The 20608-nt window shown below is 45.6% G+C and overlaps 1 protein-coding gene across 1 annotated transcript; it reads right to left on the bottom strand.

The window, feature by feature from the left end:
• Positions 1-5876: 5876 nt before the first annotated feature.
• LOC100479790 (1,25-dihydroxyvitamin D(3) 24-hydroxylase, mitochondrial) lies at positions 5877-20064 on the bottom strand. The gene is made up of 11 exons (XM_002912972.4): positions 19413-20064; positions 19056-19246; positions 17802-17895; positions 15955-16051; positions 13664-13755; positions 12902-13013; positions 11334-11479; positions 7894-8060; positions 6798-6876; positions 6111-6308; positions 5877-6015 (listed from the first exon to the last, which is right to left on the bottom strand). The coding sequence occupies exons 1-11, from the start codon at positions 19668-19670 to the stop codon at positions 5905-5907; spliced, it is 1545 nt and encodes a 514-aa protein (XP_002913018.1). The 5' UTR covers positions 19671-20064; the 3' UTR covers positions 5877-5904.
• Positions 20065-20608: the final 544 nt, after the last annotated feature.

Here is a 20608-nt window from a genome sequence, read left to right as displayed (position 1 = left end):
TTTTTTTTTTTCTTTCTCTTTTCTTTTCTTTTCTTTTTTTTTTTTTTTACAGAGTTATTTATTTGAGAGAGAGAGAGAGCAGGCTCAAGAATAAGTGGGGGCAAGGGGAGGGGCAGAGGGAGAGGGAGAGAGAATCCCAAGTAGACTTTGCCCTGAGCACAGAGCCTGCTGTGAGGTTTGATCCCACAACCCTGAGGATCAAGACCTGAGCAGGAATCAGGAGTCAGTCACCTAACCCACTGAGCCACCCAGGCGCCCCCGTTGGTGCATATCAAAACACTCCTGTTTATTGAGGACTCAGAAGGTGCCGGACATCTTCTAAGAGTTTTAATGCACGGTTTCAATGTATTCTCTCAGCAGCTCTGTGAGGTACACTATGATCATTGCCCTTGTTTTATAGATGAGAAAATTAAAGCACAAAGAGGTCAAAATAACTTGCCTAAATATTACAGAGCTGGAAGGTGGAGGGTCCAGGATTTGAACCAATCATCCTGCTTCGGGTGCTCGGTTCTGAACCACGCACTCAACCATCTCTCAGGTTTTTAAACTTTTTATTTACTTATTTTATTTATTTTTTTAGATTTTATTTATTTATTTGAGATAGAATGAGAGAGAGAGAGAGCATGAGCAGGGAGGGAGAGGGAGAAGCAGGCTCCGTGCTGATCAGGAAGCCCAACACGTGGCTCGATCTCAGGACCCTGGGATCATGACCTGAGCCAGAGGCAGACGCTTAACTGACTGAGCCAGCCAGGCACCCCTCAAGTTTTTATTTTGTCATAATTTCAAATGTACAAGAGCAGTACAAAAAATTCCCATATTCCTTTCACCACATCCCTCAAGCATTATTGCTTTACTACGTCTGCTTTGTGTTTTCCTGTCTCTCTGTCCTCCTCTCTACACACACACACACACACACACACACACACACACACACACACAGAGGAACCTACTTGAAAAGGCTCCCACCAGCAAAATCTGAGACAATTTGAACATCAAAATAAATAATGATAGTGAAAAATTATAACTTACTTAAAAAATTTGCAAGCTCACACTCACATACATAAACAAATTAAGAAAAAATTCTTTATGTAAACAAACTGGAATTTAAATAAAAGCTTGACACAAACAAAAATTCTTCCCGATAGAATGCCAATTAATACAAGTAGAAAGATCGATGGAATTAGAATAATCAGTTCTTGGCAGCCATGTGCGGACCAAATGGAATGTATCAAATGTGATCTATGGGTTTGTAGTTTCCAGTATTGAGCATGAAAGCTCCCATGGTTAGACTATTAGTCTGATGGAATAAATGGTATTTTTTTATTGCCATGATAATTCTCCATTAGTCTCCTGAAAACCCTGAACAGAAATAAAAACCATAATACTAATTCCTTCCACTCCCAGTGTCCTAAGTTCTGCTCTATAAGGAGGTAAAACTGATTGAATTTCTCAATGTCGTTATTGTGTCCTTTTTCCAGCTGGGTCCAGAACATTTCACTGGACATGCTGGACATGTCCAGAACATGTCAGGGAAGCTGTTTCATGTGTGCCCCTTTGATCCAGAAATATGACTTCGGACACTGCTCCTGCTGTGTGCCGAGACCTGAGCTAGGTGCATGTCAAATTTTCTAACCCTTATAAGAACCCTTCTGCATGAGGTATGTTCGCCTCCATTGAATGGCTAAGGCTCAGGGAGGTTAAGTAAATGACCCAAGTCACACAGCTAGGAAATGGCTCCTCTAGGATGGAAACCCAAGTGAGATTGATAACCGTAAGGCCATATTTTTCCTACTACACCAATGTGGAGTTTACAGGACATTAAACTCAGAGGCGTTTCATTAGAGGGGGGGCACATTGGAGATCTGGGTTCTCAGAGCGCGCGAGCAATGCCAAAATTGCCTAGAGTTCCCTTCACATCCTGAAACCATCCGCGAGCTACATCATAAAGACAAAGTGTCGTCTCTTACCCATCCACACAGCTAGTGTTCCCTCCACGGCCGGAGTAGTTACTCCATAAATCATCTGCTGCTCTTCCTAGGAACAATGCCAGTGCATGGAATCTTCGCCACAAACATCGAGGAAGTCTCTTGATCTCTCGATTCTCTCCTTTCCTCCCCATCTTTGCCTTCTGTCTTTTCTTCCCTCCCACTCTCAAAAGATTATCTGGACACCACAAAGTGAGGGGATTGCCCTCTCCATGTATCATTGTGAGCTAGTTTCTTATAAACGTCCATTAGACTTCTGCTCAAGTTGAAGGAGTGAGTTGGCCTCAGGCGAGACAGAAGAGGGACTGCAGAAGATATATGATAAGGGCCACAGGCACTGAATGGCATGTGTTATTGGTGACAATCGTAATAGATCTGAGTTACCTTTACCCTGTGACAAGCACCATACCCCACCCGATCCACCAGGCCTCAGAGAAGAGGTTTTATGACTTGCCGTAAGTCCTGTCAACAATGTGAATCTGGGCTTCTGTAAGCCTTTCTGTGCGGACATCATAAGAGCTAGAGGTCGCTGGGAGAGTGCATCCTCAAGGGGCAGCCTGAGTAGGGTTGTCACAAGGAGAGCAAACCAACTCTGCTGTAAGATGTGCCCAGAGCTCCCCAGGGGATCAGGCTGAGGCTGGGGCGCTCTCCAGATCACACCTCCCTACGCTGCTGCCCTCAGTCCCTCACAGTCTCCTCGGGAATCACTTCCTTGATGAATCCTGATGCCAGGGCCAGCCTCTGGGGGCCTCTCAGTCATCAAGGAAGACCTCCTCCAGGGAGCTGGAGCTGGGCTCTGACTGTGTGTAGGAGAAGAGCAGGTAAGGAAAGAATGTGCCAGAAGGGAAGATGGTAGGAGGAGGGACCGTAGGTGCAGAACCTTGTGGGCCAATAGTGTTGAAGGAATCAAAGGAACTGGCAGAAGCCAGCATGGCGGGTTCCGGAGGCATCTGGGTGTGGGTGATGTGGGCTGGGCCCATGGTTCAGTGGCGTTATCTTTTCCAGGACACTGACGTCTGGCTTAAGAAAGTGGATCTTTACATAAAAGCAATGGGACACCAGAGAAGCAAGGATGAGACTATCGGGTTTGGGTGTTGAGAATGCCAAAATGGCCCATGTACAAAGAACAGACTGGAGATCAGCTGGGTTTCTGGGCTCTTCTGGAGGGAGGTGGTAGTTCAGATAGAACTGAATGGGCTTGGAAAATACTGAAGCAGCAAAAAAATGGAAAATTAGTTGACCACTCAAATGATCATCTTTCTGCAAAACTGTTAGGGAAGTCCAGCTTTTTGTCAGAGTAGATTTCATGATATGGGGCTTTTTAAAATGGCTACATGAGAAAATTTTCTAGTAAGATGGAGTTTAAAATTTTAAATTTTGAGGTAACAAATGCAATGAAGAGGAAAGAGTTCTCAAATATTTTAAAACTTTTATTTTCAGAGAATTCTAAGAAGATATATAAAAGAGATCTGACAACACATGTGGATTTATAATTCTAAAAATAATTTCACAGTAGGGAGCGAGCATGAACCTATTTTAGTGATATGTACATATTCATTGAAATAGAATGACATAAATGTATACTTAGGAAAAATTCTAAAAATATAACCTAAAAAGGGAAGTCTTTATCAAATATACAGAAATATATAGTATGTGTTTAGGTAAAGTACTAGTAAACATATATAAAAATAAACTGTACGTAAACATATTTTTTACAAAGTTTTAAGTACTGCATAAATCTCTATGCATTTTCCATTATGAAATTGTATTTTGTCAAGGAATTCAAATCACATAACATGGTTTATATTAGTTAATCTATAATGTATGCACACTTTATTGCTGTTCTATTCCATAGACGGGAAAGCAAAACATGGGAAGTCACTGAATATTTTTAAACTGTAACTGGGCTTTAGAACATTGTTCTAAACCATAGATCCTAAATCAAATACCATATATATATTTTAAAATGACTTAAAAAATCGTCATTACAGTAGACACACTCGCATACATACACAATTTAAAAACTGCTAATCTACTTCTTAATGCCATAGAGAAAATCCATTAGCTAAATAAAGAATTTCAGACTCCTTCGACAAAATGATGCCACAGTGAATCATTAAGGCATTCTTGGTTAAGAGGTTCTGACCTCATCAAAGTGCTTCTTAAAATAGAGATGTTCTCTAATTTCCCAATAATGCTGCAATTTCAAAACAGGAAAAATATGGTTTCACAGAGACCCAATAACTTTAACATTTAGCTTGGCTTATGTTATAAATAAGTATTTTCCCAAATATCACATTAAACAGAGTTACAGTATTGTCAATATTACCCTAAGCCCCAGACAATTCAGGTAGCTTGCCCTAGGTATTTTGTTGTGAAATGTAAACTCATTTTTGAGAAGTAAAGAACCAAGCAGTGGATTTTGTAGGGAAGGAACAGAAACTTCTAGTGACTTTACCGGATTAACTGACGAATGCTTGGCCTCCCTGTCACTCATGGAAGATGCAAGAGAAAACAATATTATGAGTAATTCTGAGTAAGCCCGGACAGTTCAAGTAAGCCAGCAGTGTGCCCTGTACAGCGCCTTGTATCCCAACACTCAATCTGCTTTCCTGAGTCAGATACAATCTTATTAATTACCATCATCTATATAGACTGTGCAGTAAAACACCTGGGCCTAACTGTTCTTCATGTGCTGTTTCATGCTCTGGTGTTTGAGGTTTGCCTTTCCAGTAATGTAGAAGCCATAAGCACCATTCTTGCAGGAGGGTAAAAATTGCTGCTCTTGGTCGTAGTAAAAAAAAAAAAAAAAAAGTCTGGAAAATAAAGTAAATCCCAATTATACATTGAAGAAGTATAAGTAAGCGATATTTAACACAGGCTGGTAAATATATACGCTTACATTCCAGGGGTCAGTAAGCCAAAGCCCTGTGGTCAAAAACAGCTGACCACCTGTATTTATAAATAAAGTTTTATTGGGACGGTCTTGGTAGGCAGAATAATGGCCCTGAGAAAGTGTCTATGCTCTAATCTCCAGAGCCTGTGAATGCATGGCAAAAGGAACTTTGCAGATGTGATTAAGTTTATGGACCTTGAGATGGGAAGATTATTCTGAATGGCAGAAGGAGGAGAGATTTGAAGCCAGGAGAGGGACTCAGGTTGCTCTGGCTAGCTTTGAAGTTGGAGAAAGAGGTCATGAACCAAGGAATGCGGGTGACCTCTAGAAGCTGGGACTAAAGCTCAGCTGCCAGCAAGAAAATAGGGATCTCAGTCCTGTAACCATAAGAAACTGAACTCTGCCAACATCCCTAATTAGCAAGAGAATAGATTCTTCCCTGGAACCTCCAGAAAGGAACACAGCCCTGCTAACACCTTGATTTTAGCCTGTTAAGAGCAGGGTTGCATTTCTGACCTACGAAACTGTCAAGATAATAAATTTATTACTTATACAAGTTTTAGCAATTTGGAAGTAACTTGTTTTAGTAATTTGTTATAACAGCCATAGAAAACAAAGAAAACAGCCACTCCTGTTTGTTGATGAATCGTGTAAGGCTGCTTTCAAGCTACGAGGCAGAGTTAAATGGATGTGGGGCAGATCTCATGGCCTGCAAAGCCTACAATATTTGCCCACTGGCCCTTTTTGTCCACCGCTGATATTCACATACAAAACCCCTAATGGCATCTTGCCTTTCCTGAGCACTTGGCGGATGCCAGGACCCAGGCTGAGTATTTAGTATCATATCAGCTTTCTAGAGAGGGATGATTTGGGTCCCCATTTTATAAATGAAAAAAAAATGGAGGCAGAAAGGTTAAGAAACTGCTCAGTGATGAGCAGGGATTCAAACCCGAGTCCGGCTGGCTTCTGAGCTCAGCTCACCGTTTGGTCATTCACGGCACCCCAGATGTGCACCTGAGGCTCTCACCGCTGGCGGAAAGCGATGGGGAGCTCCCGGCTGGGCACCAGGATGCCCAGGTGTAATATCTCCACTGGCTCGTTGTCCGTGGCCACGATGTCGTATTTGCGGACGATCTAAAACACACATGCACAAAAAAAGGCAGAATGACCCCCTCGCTTCCTGCCTTGTGGAAACAACAGAGCACGAGTGCAGAAATCAAGAGTTTTACCCAGCAGAGAGCCAAGTGGAGCTGGAGCTCGGCTAGTCGGCGCCCGATGCACATTCTTTTCCCAATGCCAAACGGAAGATGTGCAAAAGGATTAATCTTTTCCTTCTCCCGAAGCCATCGTTCGGGCCTAAAGTGGCTTGAATCTTTAAAATTTTCTTCATTGGATCCCAACACCTGGGTGTTTAGCATCAACACTGCCTACAAAACACACAGAAACACAAAAACATGGAAAATAACTAGAAGAAAACATTTGAACAGCAAAGTTTACAAAAGGAATCACCGTACAAATGTAAAAGCAACCCACAAGTTTATAATATGATGACATGTATTTAGTCCTAGAAATATACCAGGTAATAAATAGGTAAAGAAGTTTAAAATTTACCATCACATTCTCACGCAACCCTATGTAGTAGGTTCCATTATTATCCCCATTTTACAGATGAGAAAGCTGAGGCTCACCAAGGTTATGCAGCTCACTCAGGGCCATGCTTGAATCTAGGTCTTTTTTTAGAAAATCATTAATCCTAACACCATCCGATGCAACATGTCAGCTCTATACTAAAATATACATATTTCCAAAATGAATGTTCTCCCAGCGAAAGAAAGTGTTTATGGAGATCTGATGAATATTTGGAAAGTGTGTCTTTCAAAGCTCTATAAGATACAGATTGAATCAATCCTACTTACTCCTTTGGGTAAAGCATATTCACCCAGAACCATTGCCTTGTCAAGAGTCCGAGTTGTAAATGGCACACTTGGGGTAAGCCTGAAAAAACAAAATTAAAGATGCAAAGATGAACACAGACCAGTATCTACTTCAAATATCAATGGGAATGCAGATACTGGTTAAATAAATAATTCCTGTGTAAGTTCATACTCAAAAAAGGAGCATGATCACAACTCTCATAAAATTCTCTTTCTTTTTTTTTAGAAAGAAAGTTTTATTTTATTGAATGAATTTATTTGTTGGGGGAGGGGCAGAGAATCTTCAGCAGTCTCCACACCCAATGCTGAGTCCGCCACTGGGCTTGATCTCACAACCCCGAAATCATGATCTGAGCTGGAATCAAGGGTAGGACACCTAACTGACTGAGCCCCCCCCCCACCCAGGCATACCAAGAAGTTCTGTCTCTTTCTTCCTGAAGTTCATACCTCCTGTTTTTATTCCTGATTGTGTTGGTTAACTCCCTAGTAACTGCTTAGTAGCTATTAATAGTGGTTTTCTCCTGTTTCATTCTGGACTTCAAATGTATGTTTCCTGCGTTACCCTTAAACTTGACTTTTGTTGTAGGTTTCTCCTATCTGCCCTTTCTGAAGTGAAAGCTATTTCTTTCCTCATGCTAAAAAGTTGTGCGTTTTGTTTTCCAGAAAGTGTGTGAAAAGAATTTTCAAAAGAAAATTGATGGTATACCAGAGGCTCAAGAACAAAGATGTCTCTTTGTCTTATCAAATAATAATATGGTTTTTCTTGCTGAACTTCTTCTCATATCCTTCAGTTATGCCCCTAATCTTAATTAGTGCTTATAGCATTCATTAGACTATTATTATTACTGATTGAAAGGAGAGGACACTGACTTTCCAGAGATTTAGTAGAATTTGCCCAAATGATTTAGGAAATGAATAATAGTAGAAGAATATGGTCCTAAGGCTCTTTTTTTTTCGCAGTTTGATAAATGTTTCTGAGTCAACTAGGGGTGCTGTCTGTGGGCGTGGAGACCCTCATTGTGTATTTAAGAGAATGGCTTCCCAGCATAAACATGTTGGCTTGGGCATGTGTTCTCACCTCATAGATTCTTTCAGGCAGGCTTTTAAATATGGCATATTCTTCAAATCCTCTGCCCGTGGTATCTGATTCTCAGGCAATACACTCTGAATTTCCTTAAGAAGGTTTTGTTGCACATGGGGATTACGGGATAAATTGTAGAGAATCCACATTAAGCTGTTCGCCGTCTGAAAGGCAAATGGACATAAACTTGAGTGTCTGTAAATAAACCGCCTTAAAACTATCGTGAGCTGAACAAAAGCTGATGCCGGCCAGCTTGCTCTGCAAACGTATTACTGAGACTTTTTCACGAGTCTTTATTTGCTGTGCGTTACACAAATACAGTATACGAAGTCAGATTCATTTTAGAAAATAATGCCAATTAAGGATTGCTTAACCAACATAGACTCTTTGAAATAATCAGCTGCATTAGGACATTTTCAGTACAGTTTGATACAGAAATTGTTTGAACACACACCAACCACGTAGAGCTGGTGAAAGGAAAGCAAGTTGGTTAGAACTGTATCTGTGTCAATTTCCAGGCTGTGATAAGGTTTTATTGTTGCAAGATGTTACCACTGGGGGAAGCTGGGAGAAGGATCCAAGAGACTCCTCTCTACTTTTCCTTAGAACTGCATGGTAATCTATAATTATTTCAAAATAAAAAAGCATTTAATCAAAAATTGTTTAATATAGAAAGTGGATAGAATACATGAGTGGGGAGAGAGGGATAGAGATCCTGGCAGCGTTGTTATAAGTTTTTTCTTTTTAAATTTATAGTGCAAATGCACAAGAAACTGCATTTCTGGAATTGAAAAGAGAGGGTTTTGGGTTTTTTTTTTTTTTTTGGCCACACCCTAAAAGTCATGAGAAAAATGAAAAAGGCTTATCTATGAAACCCTGGGTTTCAGCCACATGCAAAGAGCCCTTGCAGGAGGGTACCAACACCAAAATGAGAAATTCTAGCATTGAGTTGAGCATTTCAAGGAATCGGCCACAGATTCTGACAAAGGCTCATGGTCTTTTAAGTGGCATGCTTTACTTCCTTTCCAAAGGCAACAAGAAGAGTAAAAACATTGGCTGAAACAGCCAGCATAACTTTTAGCTTCATAGTCACGACTGGTAGTCATATGTTTTTGTTTTTAGCCTTTTTTTTTTTTAGCTAATGCAAGCCAAATATTCCTGTAAAAATGGTCATTGCAGACACAAGGACATTTTTGCTAAGTGCCATATGCCACTGACATAAACGAGCAAAGTTCGAGACTATTCGGAGCCAATGGTATTTACTATTTTGGGAAGAAGATGCCTCCAAGGCAGGCTTCTTCATGTCAGAGGACTGGCAGCCTCAGCTGCAAATAAACTGTGGACGGCATCATTACAAGAGTCCAATTTACAAAACAGGAAGAGGGCATAGCCACCAAATTAGATACACTTTGAAATTTCTCTGATTTTCCAAAAGTGACTTCCAGAATTGCCAGGACTAAAAAAGAAACATTTAACCATATCAGCGGGTCCCTCACCGCAAGTACCAAATAGAATTTCCATAAGGCAGATAACTGTAGCTTTCACCAAATCCTTGTAAGACAGCCTGGGCCTTTTAGGGTAACTGCAGGGGCTGAAAATGGCCTAGGAAACCTCACAGGCACTAACTATCCCAGCTTGACCTCCGTGGAGGAGATCCATCTCGCAGCTGGCCTCCTGGTTTCTGCTCTTCCTCTTCTAGGGCCTTCTTCCACCCCACCAGCTGGAGCCCTTCCTTCAAAACGTAAATTTGATCAGGCTACTCCCTTGCTCCTAATACCCCAAGAGCTCTCCCTCACAGGTGAAATAAAATCCCAATGGCTCACTAAGGTTTTTGTTTCAGGCTCCTTGACGTCTCCAATGTCAGCCTGATCACATTTGCTGGGTCTCCAGCTTCCACCCTCTTTCTGCTCCAAGGCCCTTGCCCATGCTGTTCTCTATTTTTGGGAAGAAGATGCCTCCAAGGCAGGCTTCTTCATGTCAGAGGACTGGCAGCCTCAGCTGCAAATAAACTGTGGACGCCATCATTACATGAGTCCAATTTACAAAACAGAAGAGGGCTCTGGAGAGCTCTTCCATCACATATTCCCCTGGCTGGCTCTCTCTCGTCATTTCAGTCGGCTCCTGGATCACTTCCTCGGAGAGGGAACCCTGTCTACTCTCCATCTCCTTCTACCCCATCACTCAGATGGTTTCCTCCATGTCTCCTACCATTAATTACAAAGATCACATTTACTGCTATGTTTACATGTCTCTGATTGGTCTTCCCTCCCCGCAGTTAAATTCCATGAAGGCCAAGACCTTGGTCTCCGGTTTATGGTGGTCGCTCAAGCACCTGGAATGTGCCAGGCACGTAGCCGGCACTCAGTAGTTTCTGAATCCTTTCATTTATTCATCAAGTATTTGTTGAGCACCTACTTCAGGAATAGAGCAGGGGACAAAACCAAGTCATCTCCCTCATGAAGCTCACATTCCAGCTGAAAACAAAAGATAACGGGTGAAGCTTTACTTTTATCACTCTAAGGAGCCTCGTAGGTGAAGTGACTCAGTATGACAGTGAGCAAAATTAATTTCTCCTTTTAACAGCCTTTCGGAGCTTGAGGAGAAATGATAACCTTGCAGTTCCCCCTGATGTACAAAACCCTACTCTTTCTTTGGACGAGAAACACAAAAGAAAGGGGAAACATGGAAAAGAAACACACCGGGACACATGCTTCTTAGAGATTATAGGTGTATGAACTGTTGGGCCACGGGGAACATTAGTACGCGTCCCTCCAGTGATGGCACAAAGAATGGATCGAAGACCATCAAACCCACCTGAACACCTGTCAGAATTTGTGTCTGGAGTCTGGCTGGATTGTGCACCTGCCAGGAGTATCAAGCACACTGGGGACAGAATTTTGCTATTTCAAATTTGTTGTTTCATCTAAGTCGAAATCAAGTTTTCCTGGATTCACTATGTTTATGTTCTTAATCCGAAAAAAATTATTGGGCTGGCAGAGAGCATGCCAATATTTTTAGCATAACAACCATAGTCAGGCTCTTTGGGTAGCGTGTACAACCTTTCAGAACATATTCAATTTTTAAAAATCTTTCTATGGTGTAGCATTTTACTACCCCTGAATTCCCATAGCAGCTTGAGTCCTCATCATGGTGCTTCATTTTCCCCACTAGAGCTCATGAATTCACCTCCTATCACCTGTTTAAGGACCGAGGCTGTGCCCTGGGTCTCTCGTAGCATCTTGTACAAGACTTTTTTTTTTTTTCCTAAGCCAGTGCTCAGTGAATCCTTGTGGAACGAGTGAGCTGAATGAGTATTTAAAATTCAAATAAATAAATAAATAAAATCTTTAAAAAAAGTAAATAAATAAAATTCAGCACAAAAAAGATTTTCCAGCCCGTTCATTCGTTGAGCGAACTGACATCAGGCCCACACTTACCGTTTCTACGGCAGCCAGCTGGAGCTCCGTGACGGCCGCATACAATTCTTTCTTGGAAAGCTGATTGTGGTGATAAATATCACACAGGAAATCTGTGCTGGGCTGCTCAGAATGTTTCTCTAAGCGGTTGTCAATACAAGATTTGACTATTGGAGAAGAGAAGAGGGAAAGGAAGTCAGGTGACGATTGGCGTGGGAAAGCGCAATAGAAACCCCAGGTAACATCCTCCTCTTGACATCTAAAGGGCCTTTTCAGGGACACCGACCATTTGTTCAAGGAGCTAATATTGCCCTGTTGTAAAGTCACCAAGGACTGATTGGTGCCCAGGGGAGCAGGGCTCCTCAAACTTTAACGTGCCAAAAAATCACCTGGACATCTTGCTAAAATGCAGATACTGAATCAGGGGTCTGGGGCGGGCCTGGAAGTCTGCATTTCTAACAGGCTCCCAGCTGCCGCTCCTGCTGCAGGTCACATTTTGAGTCGTAGGAGCTTAGAGTCTGGAAGAGATCGTCACGAGACAGAGATGGGATGTGGGTCCACTCTCAGAATCAGAACTTGCACCCAGATCCAGGCGTCTGGTTGATTTGGTCACTAACACAGGTAATGTAGGACTTGGCTCCCAACTCTGGGGCGTAGGGGAGGAGAGAACCTCCCCCAATGTTATCAAACATAAACGCACATGCACACACACACACTCATGCTGGCGATGACAGCAGAAATTTCTAGCATTTGTAAAGAACATTCTAGGCATGTCTCTCCCTCATTTCAATCCACTAGGCAGCCACCACCAGAATAACGTAACGGTGAGGTTGACAGTAATACTGGTAAGTGGGACAGCAGCTAGAGCGAAAGCTTTGGGAGGCTTTTGTCTCGCTTCAAACCCTGGTTTTTGCCATCATCGAGCATGTAATCCTGGCCAAGTTACTTCTTTGTGCCTCACTTCTGTCACTCAGGGCTAACAGAAGGACCTACTTTATAGGGTTTTGGGTGAGAATTAAATGAGTATATGTTTATGTGTGTGCATGAAAGCTATGACATGGTATGATGTGATATGGATCCCCCTACTAGGACAGATTGGGAACTCATAGACCGATACTCATAGCACCAATATTCCCCTCGTAATGTGGCAGAAATAGCTCTGATCCATTGGGTATTGAGATAAGCCAGGTTTTTACATTATCTATATTAGATCTAGAAATATTTGCATTGAGGTAAGCTGCATTGCTGTTATTAGCCCATTTTAGAGACAAGACTACTGAGGATGAAAGAGATATAGGGCATTTGGTCAACCTGCTGCACCAATGACAGAGCTGGGATTTGAATCCAGGTATCTCTGACTCCAAAGTCTTGCTTTTGACCTCTTCCAGCTCCCAAAGACAACACAAAACTGTCTTTTCCTTAGAATTCTCCTACGCCAGGGTGATTCTAAACTCGTGTTTACAGAGCTGGAAACAATCAGGAGGTGCAACTCTATCAAAGGGTCAAGGTCCTGAGGCCAAGAAGATCATTCCAGCCTTCTGGCCGCAGCTCCAGAGACAGGGCTGCAGGGGTGTGTGCGGCCACATTACCTGATTTGAAAATGGTGTCCCAGGCCCACGTGTGGGTCTGCCACACCTTGGTATTGAGGCTCTTGTGCAGTTCGACCGGGGTTACCATCATCTTCCCAAACGTGCTCATCATCTGTGAGGAACACAACGTGTTTTCATTCCGGTTTCCACCTCTCTCAAAGACAACTGCTGCACCGGGAGACGCGCGTTCGTTCAATACCCCATGCTTCCACAAAGGCAGGAAATCTCCCCCAGTGCTGGACGCGGAGCCCTCCCCACCCCGGTGGCACAATGAAAATGATCTTTGGGATTATTTTCCATGGGGTGTGTTTAATAAAAAATGTGATCTTGGGACCTACATATTTAAAAAGAAGAAGAAAGAAGGAACACCACCACTTTCCTATTGACTTCCATTATATCCATTACTTTCCCAACGTTCGCCATTTTCTACACCCGTTTCATGGCATCTATCACATTCACGGGCGATCGAAATAATTGTAAAGTATTCCATCTGAAAGTTTTCAGACTCTTTTTCAAACAGTATTTTAATCGACGGATTTTTAACTGAAACAAGCATGTAAACTTGCCTAAACAATGACGTAGTGTGATTCCTGGTTTAGGAGCATACACACACACACACACGTGAAAACACATGACACATTGAAATTAACACTCGACTAGTGTAATAAAATAGGTGTGTGTATGCCAGTCCTGGGGAAACGGGATGCCCGTGTGTGAAGTTCTGTAAATCGGGAAAAGTGCTCTCCTCAAGGGGATGCTTACTGTTTTGATGGCTGTGATGAAGTTCAAAGCTTCGTCCCCTGCGTTCTTCTGAAGGAGTCCAAATCTCTTCTCGTAGAGCACAAGGCAGATGCCTGTCATTTAAAATAAGCCACAGTTATTGGAGTCTGTGAGTAGCTGGCTATTAAAGGCTCGATTCTAACTTTTGTAAGAGCGAGGTCTTTTCTAAGAACAGAGGAAAGGCAAAAAGTCTGAGAGAAAGGGGAATACTCTTCTCCCTTTCTAGAAGTTGTCTCCATGTCCAATGACCCATTGCCTGCAGAACCTCCTGGTCAGAAATGCCCCAGTGAAAATACTGCCATTTTTATACATGAACGAATGTCTCCTGCAATGCCTTGCTTTTGTCAGAGTTTATCACTGATTCCATGTGTAGCAGACATTGTGAATGGCCTACCCAATACTGATTCTCCCCCATTTGTTCCCTAAGAGATTCCCAATTTTATTTAGAGTGTCAGCGTATCAGTCCTTGGGCAATGAATCTGGATTGATCTAAGACCCTGGTGACAATCCTGTTCCCTGATTCCCCAGGCTTCCTGTAGCAGCCAGAGAAGCCACATGGCCCAGGTCTGGCCAATGAGGCTTAAGGAAAATACTCCTTTGCTTTCTGAATAAAAGGGGCAAGTACAGCTGGCTTAGCTCCTCCCCCTTTCCTTCTTGTGTTTGCCTAGAATGCAGAGGTGAGACGAGGAGGGGCGGCAGCCATTTTGCAACAAACCAACCAGCTTAGGATGGATGAGCAAAAAGATGGAGAGTCCCCAGTGACAGTGCTGAGTGCCAGCGGTGGACTGCCCTCCTCGAGACGTTTCATAATGCCGGACAATAATTTTTAAATCACCACAGTCAGATCTTTGACTTGCAAAGACATGCATTCAATACTCCTTCATTTGGGTATTTCCAGGGGACAATTTCCAAAACACTTCCTTTCTCCTCTGTAATCATTCCCTCACTTTATTCTACTCTCCTTTCCCTTAACACCTTCTGTGGGGTTCTTCATTGCATGGAGCTTTCTAATGTGCTGAGATAGTCAAATGGTCTCTATCTTAAAAGTGAGGCTTAGTCCCTCCTCCCTGATGGGGGAGTCAAGTCATGACAAAAGCCTCCATCCTGAAGTGCCCTCTCCAATCCCTCGCGTCCGCAGCCAAAGTGGTCCTTCCAGCAAATTAGTCCAAGACACCCTCTGGCTAAAAGGGACTCCTAAGTACTCCCAAGCTCAAAACCGAATTCCCATCCCTGGTTTACATGGGTTTGGCCACTGCCTTCCTCCCATCCTCTGCCCTCGCCATGCCTCTCCCTTGATCATGGTCTGGTCATTCTCAACATCTTTCTGCTCCTTCAACAGAATCTTTTCTGCTCCTTCAACAGAATCTTTTCTGCTCCTTCATTGACCTTCATCTGGCGAACTCCTACTCGTCTACCCAGCCTCAGCTGATACGGCACCAGCACCATGAAGCCCCCCTTGACCAAGCTCAGCTGAGGCAACTCTCTCAGATTCTCCTATAGCCTCGAACCTCCTCAGTCAGGTGCCTACCCATTCTATAGAAACTGTTTCCTTGCCTGCGTCCCCACTGGGCAGCATCCCCATTGAGGCAGAGCTCTGCTTTTTTCAAAGAAAGGCATCGTCCTTTCTGTTTGGAACCCTCCATGACTCCCCATCTGACTCAAACTAGAAGCTCAAGTTCTGGCCAGAACCTACAGCCCCTGGCTTGGTCTTTCTCAGCCCCTCTTTCCCTTCCTGTATCATCCACTCACACCAGCATCCTCAAAGTCTGAGAGACATCACTCATGTTTCCACCTCGGTGTATTTGCCCTTCGTGTCTCCACATTCTGGAACGATCTTCCCACACAGATGCCCTATGGCTTCTTCCTTTAGGTCTCACCTCAACTGTCTCCTTCTCAAAGCAGACTGGCCTCACCTAGGTGCTCAGATTCTTTCTTGACTCCCTTACCCCTTGGAAAAATATATATTTTGACGTGTGTTTACTTGTTGATTGCCAACCCTACTAGACTAAGCTCCACGGCAACACAGACGTCACTTGTTTTGTTCAAAGCCGTGTCCCTAATACCGAGCACAGTGTCAGGCACGTAGCAGATGTTCAATAAACGTTTGTTGAATGACTGCATTAACAACCCACAGTGTAAAGCATCGCTTGAGTGCCCAAAAGCATGAGAAGACTGCACGAATGGCCCTTTGCTGTCAGCCACAGTGTATGTTTGTAGAGGAGGCATTGACAGGGCCACTAGGAAATCAAACGAACACCGTGAAGACGACTTACTTTCAAATGACCATTTGTTCAGTTCGCTGTAAAAGTCTTCAATCTGGCCCCTCTCATCAGAGAGCTCATCTATTCTACCCATAAAATCCGCCAAGACCTTCAAAGAAAGAAACCACACAAGATACGTTTCAGTCGTGGAAGGAAGACAGAAGTTGAAAGGCTCCGTAAGCCGACTTCAGGTTTTGCTACCTTGTATAGTCACTGCCCGTGATGTTATTCACTCCGAAACAGCTAATTACATATTCTCCCTGGGGGTTCACCTTCTGCCCTGACAACCTTGTCCCGGGTTATTTTCTCAGCTTTTCCCGAAACCGCCCTAAATCGTAGGTTTCGGCTTCTGATCTAAATTTAAGAAAAGGAAAACATTTCTTCTAATCAGAGCGGGGACTAAACCATGAAGGAGGGACCAGCCAAGTGTCTGTTGGCACAACCTGTCACACACCATGAGGCCTGCTGCCTGCGTTTCTGGGCCAGCAAACATCTCCTGGCTGGCTGGTATTGTGTGATACCTGTTGAACTTGCAAGCAGAAAAGTCTGCAAATTCGGGATGCAGCTCCTTCACTCAATAGCTCTGTGACCTGGGACAGGTTACATAAGGGCTCTAGATGCCAGCTGCCAGAATCAGGGTTTTACATGAATAACACCTCACATTTAACAAGGCTTATATCGTACCAAGCACTGCACGAAGTGTGTTATCTTAGATCCTCACAGCAACCCTGTGAGGTTGGAAGTACTGTCATTACTCCCATTTCCTGCCTAACAGAGGAGACAACGGGCTTCGAGTGGGGCTGAGGCGCTTGCCTTGGACACGTAGCTGGAAAGTGGCCATGCTGGGGCCTGGAACGAGGTGGGTATGACAACAAAGCCCAGCCATGTAACCAATGGCCATTTTGAATTTGTCCACATAGTGCATTAAAAAGAACTTTGAAATTGTCACCATCAAAAAAATCCAGAAATTTCACATAAGCATATGGAATTTTCACTACTTATCAAAAAAAATGATAAAATCTGGAGACACTGGGTCAGCATTCTCACGTGTCAGTCATTTGCTGGAGCTGGGGCAGTTGTCCCTTCTAGAAAGGGCATGCACTGTTCTGTTTGCTAAAATCCCTGCTGGGCCTTCCTTACACATTTATATGAATGACCTGCCCCCTGAAACCTTCTGGGTTTGCAGTCTTGCACCTATATGATCCTATCTGGGTCCAAGTCCAGCTCAAAATAAACACTCAAAGCGATCAGGAGTAAAGAGAATACCGCATGCTTAAATCCCTCCCTCTTTGGCTCTCTGTTGACTAAAGAATAATGTCTAAATGCCTTATCATGGTACCAAAACATTAAGAGCTGCCCTCTGTCCAGCACTGTTTCAGAGAAAGCTCCTGAATGTCTTTCTCCACCTTCTCCGGCTTGAAGACTCCTACTCATCCTGCAAAATCCAGTTCAAAGGGCACAACCTAGGACTTTTATAAGCATTATCTCATTTACTCCTCCCAGCAAATTTGTGGAGTGGGAACTGTCATGCCCAATGTATAGACGGGAAAGTCAAGCTTTGGGACGTTAAGGGAATAGTCAGGGTATAGAGCTAGGGGGTGGAGGGCTGAGGTTCAAAGCCAAGGCTATGGAATACCAAAGTCTCTGCTTGTAATCTTTCCTTATTGAGATGTTACTTTACAAGAGAGCGAAGGAAGGAGGAATAAGGATTTGGGGAAGGAGGATGTGGAGAGGAGTAGGGAGAAAAGGAGGACCTCCAAACCATCCAAATTGCCTGCACTTTGTAGCTATGACTTGAAGCTCCATAAACATGTCTCCCTCCCCAGGAGACCCAGGAAAGCTGCCCCCAGCCTGCAAACCTCGTTGATTTTGTTGTCCAGCTTCATAATTTCTACTGGTTTCATTAGCTTTTTCTGAAAAGCACTCCGGACCCTCTGCCAGTCTTCTCCTTCCCTGGGAGAGAAGCAGAATTATATTTAGAGCAAATTGAAAGGAAAAGAAGGGAGAAGCAAAGACACCCCCCCAGCGCTGCAACTGTGTGAACTATAAAATCAAATGAACACTGAGATTCATGCCAAGAACTCTCCAGAGCCTTGGAATATTTGGGGCTGGTTTGACAACAGAATGAAAAACCACCTTTCCTGCCCGCCAAAGATGACGCCAGAAAGGTGAAGTCCAGGTAATTTGGGTTCAGGGCTTTTGAGGTGCCCTTGCTGGGGCTGACCTGGGAGGCCAGATGTCTCAGTTCCCAGCAGTAAGAGGGGGTACCGGAACATCCCCTTCATCAGCAACCCAGATCTATTTGAGAAAAATGTTGTCTTCTCTTAATCCATTGACTTGGGTTGAAAGTCACATTCACAAAACACCTCAGCCCTGGAATTCTGTCATTGCCTCCCAATAATACACAGAGGTTCACTGGAGCTGTAAAAGTCTGTTCTAATCATCCACTTTCTTCCTTCACCCCCCGTAGCAGACCACACAGCCTATGATGCACCATGCATTACTATGGCTTTCAATTCCAGTAATTATATCCTGAAAAATTCGACTATTAGGCATTACAATTTGGGAGTTAAAAAAAAAAGTGCTCTCTTGTTAAATGCTACAGAGGAATCACATTATGGCATTTATCTCTCTAAAAGAATGTGACCTTGACATCCCTCCTCATCCCACCTTTCTGACTAGACCCGGATCTCTGGGTCCCCTCCGGATAGGAGGCAGATGTCAAAAGCAAAAGAAGTTAATTTCTGGCGTTTGAGCTCACAAGAGGGGATTACAGACAATTGTAAGGGAAAATTTTGTCTATAATACGTTGGCCTGGCACACTGACTTCCGAATCTCGACCTGCCCGAGTCTGAACACCACAATTTGGATGACGCTTCGGGCCTTTCTTTGAAAAGGCACAGCCCTGCCCACTTGCCAGAGAGAAGACAGGTGCTGGGGGCACCGCACAGCTCTTCTCAATCCACTCTGATGTAGGCAAGAGTTCGAGGCTGCATCGGGTAGAGGCTTTCGTGTTCCCCCTGCATACGAAGGGTGCACCCGCTGAAAACCCTCCCCCGACTTCCAAGCGCGTCAGCCCCGCCGCCGGCCCGCATCCTGCCTCCTGGACTCACAGGATCAGCAGCCCGTAGCCCTCCTTGCGATAGTCGCGATAGGCCTTCCAGGGCTTGATCTCCAGCCGCTGCGGGTACGCGCTCTCCGTGCGGTACAGCGCTTCCAGCAGGCACGGCGAGCCCAGGTGCACAGAGTCGAAGGAACCCAACTTCATGCGGAAAATCTTGCCGTACTTTTTGTGGTACTCCGCCTGCAACGGACCGGACCAAGTCAGCGCGCATCCCTCGCAGCCCCGAGCGCTACTCCCGCCGCCGCCCCTCTCGAGCACACCGTGCGCCCCAGCCGCGTTCCTCGCCGAGGTTTTGGAGCGCAGGGCAGGGAGGGGAGAGGGAATTGGGGCGCGACGAGGCATTTACCAGCGTGTCGTGCTGTTTCTTGAGGCCCCCTTTCCAGAGAATCTCCAGCAGGCTGCCCAGCAGCGGCCAGTTGGTGGGGCCCGGCAGGGCGTCCGCGTTCTGCGCCTCGCCAGGTTCCATCAGCTGGCAGAGGGGCACCTCCCGCGGCCGAGGGGGCGCGCACGCCGCAGACGTCACGGGCCTGGGTGGCTGACCCAGGTGGCGCAGCTGCTGGAGGAAGGCGACAGGGGAGCAGCTCTTGCCGATGGGGGAGCTCATGGCAGCGGGGGACACCGGGCTCGTGGGAGTGCGCGGGGACCGGGAAGCGCGACTTTGCTAAAGAGGCGCCGGGAGGATCTGGGGGTTTGACGATTCTGGGGAAGAAGGGCTAAGAGGGCCAGCAGGTGCGATGGAGGGGGCGGCACAGGAGCAGGGAGAAGCAAGGACCTTAGGAAGGATACTCGGCGCTGCCCCGTGCGGCAGCCTCAGGGCGCGGGTGCCGGCCAAGCACCGACCCCAAGGGCTGGAGGGGCGCCTTTAGGGACTTGGGTGTCCCTCGGAAGAGGAAGGGAAGGGATACGGGTCTGCCTGTGGATCTGCGAGGCTGACTTCCAGGTCTGGAGCCGCGAGGTGGAGGTGTCAAGGAGGGTAGAGAGATGCTGCTGGGCGCGGCGGTTTCCTCCTATCCCTCTCCATGCTCCATGCCCAGGGACCATGTATTTATGGAGACAGGGCAGGCCCTGGGTGGCCAATGAGCACGCTGAGTAGGGCGGAGTGGGCCCCGGCTGGCCTGGCCCGGAGGGACGCGGGACCCGGGGGAGGGGGGTGGTGGGCAGGGCTGGGGGTGGAAATAGGATGGAGTCAGCGAGGTGAGCGAGGGCGCCTGGGCTTCGGGTGGCGGGTGCGCTGCTCCCCGGGCGGGAGCGCGGCGGACTCCACCCGGAGTTCACCGGGTGTGCGCCCAGCGCGCCTCCCCTCCCTGCCCCGGCGGGCAGGAGCCGGCAGCGGCGGCCGCGGCTGCAGCCCCGCGCTTGCACAATCGCGCTGCCAGGCGGGCGAGGTCTCCGAGTGCGGCCCGGGGAAGGCTGCCTGCGCCTGCCGGGGGCCCCGGGGTCCGCGCGCCTCCCGGGAGCCAGGGCTTGGCAGCCTGGACGGAAACTCTTTTTGGAGGGAGGTTGGCTTTCTGCGCCTCCCAACGTGGGGTGTTGGAGACTTAA

The sequence above is a fragment of the Ailuropoda melanoleuca genome, chromosome 13, assembly GCF_002007445.2.
Source record: "Ailuropoda melanoleuca isolate Jingjing chromosome 13, ASM200744v2, whole genome shotgun sequence".
NCBI lineage: Eukaryota > Metazoa > Chordata > Mammalia > Carnivora > Ursidae > Ailuropoda > Ailuropoda melanoleuca.
This window is presented reverse-complemented; position numbering and strand designations above follow the sequence as displayed.

Bases quoted from the DNA above. Each gene is read 5' to 3' on its own strand.
- LOC100479790 (XM_002912972.4), bottom strand. From the start codon at position 19,670: ATGAGCTCCCCCATCGGCAAGAGCTGCTCCCCTGTCGCCTTCCTCCAG. The intron at 8,061-11,333 runs GTAAGTGTGGGC...TTTGCCTTTCAG, and splicing joins AGCTGGCTGCCGTAGAAACG to ACGGCGAACAGCTTAATGTG. The intron at 6,877-7,893 runs GTGAGAACACAT...TTGTTTTTTCAG, and splicing joins TGCCTGAAAGAATCTATGAG to GCTTACCCCAAGTGTGCCAT.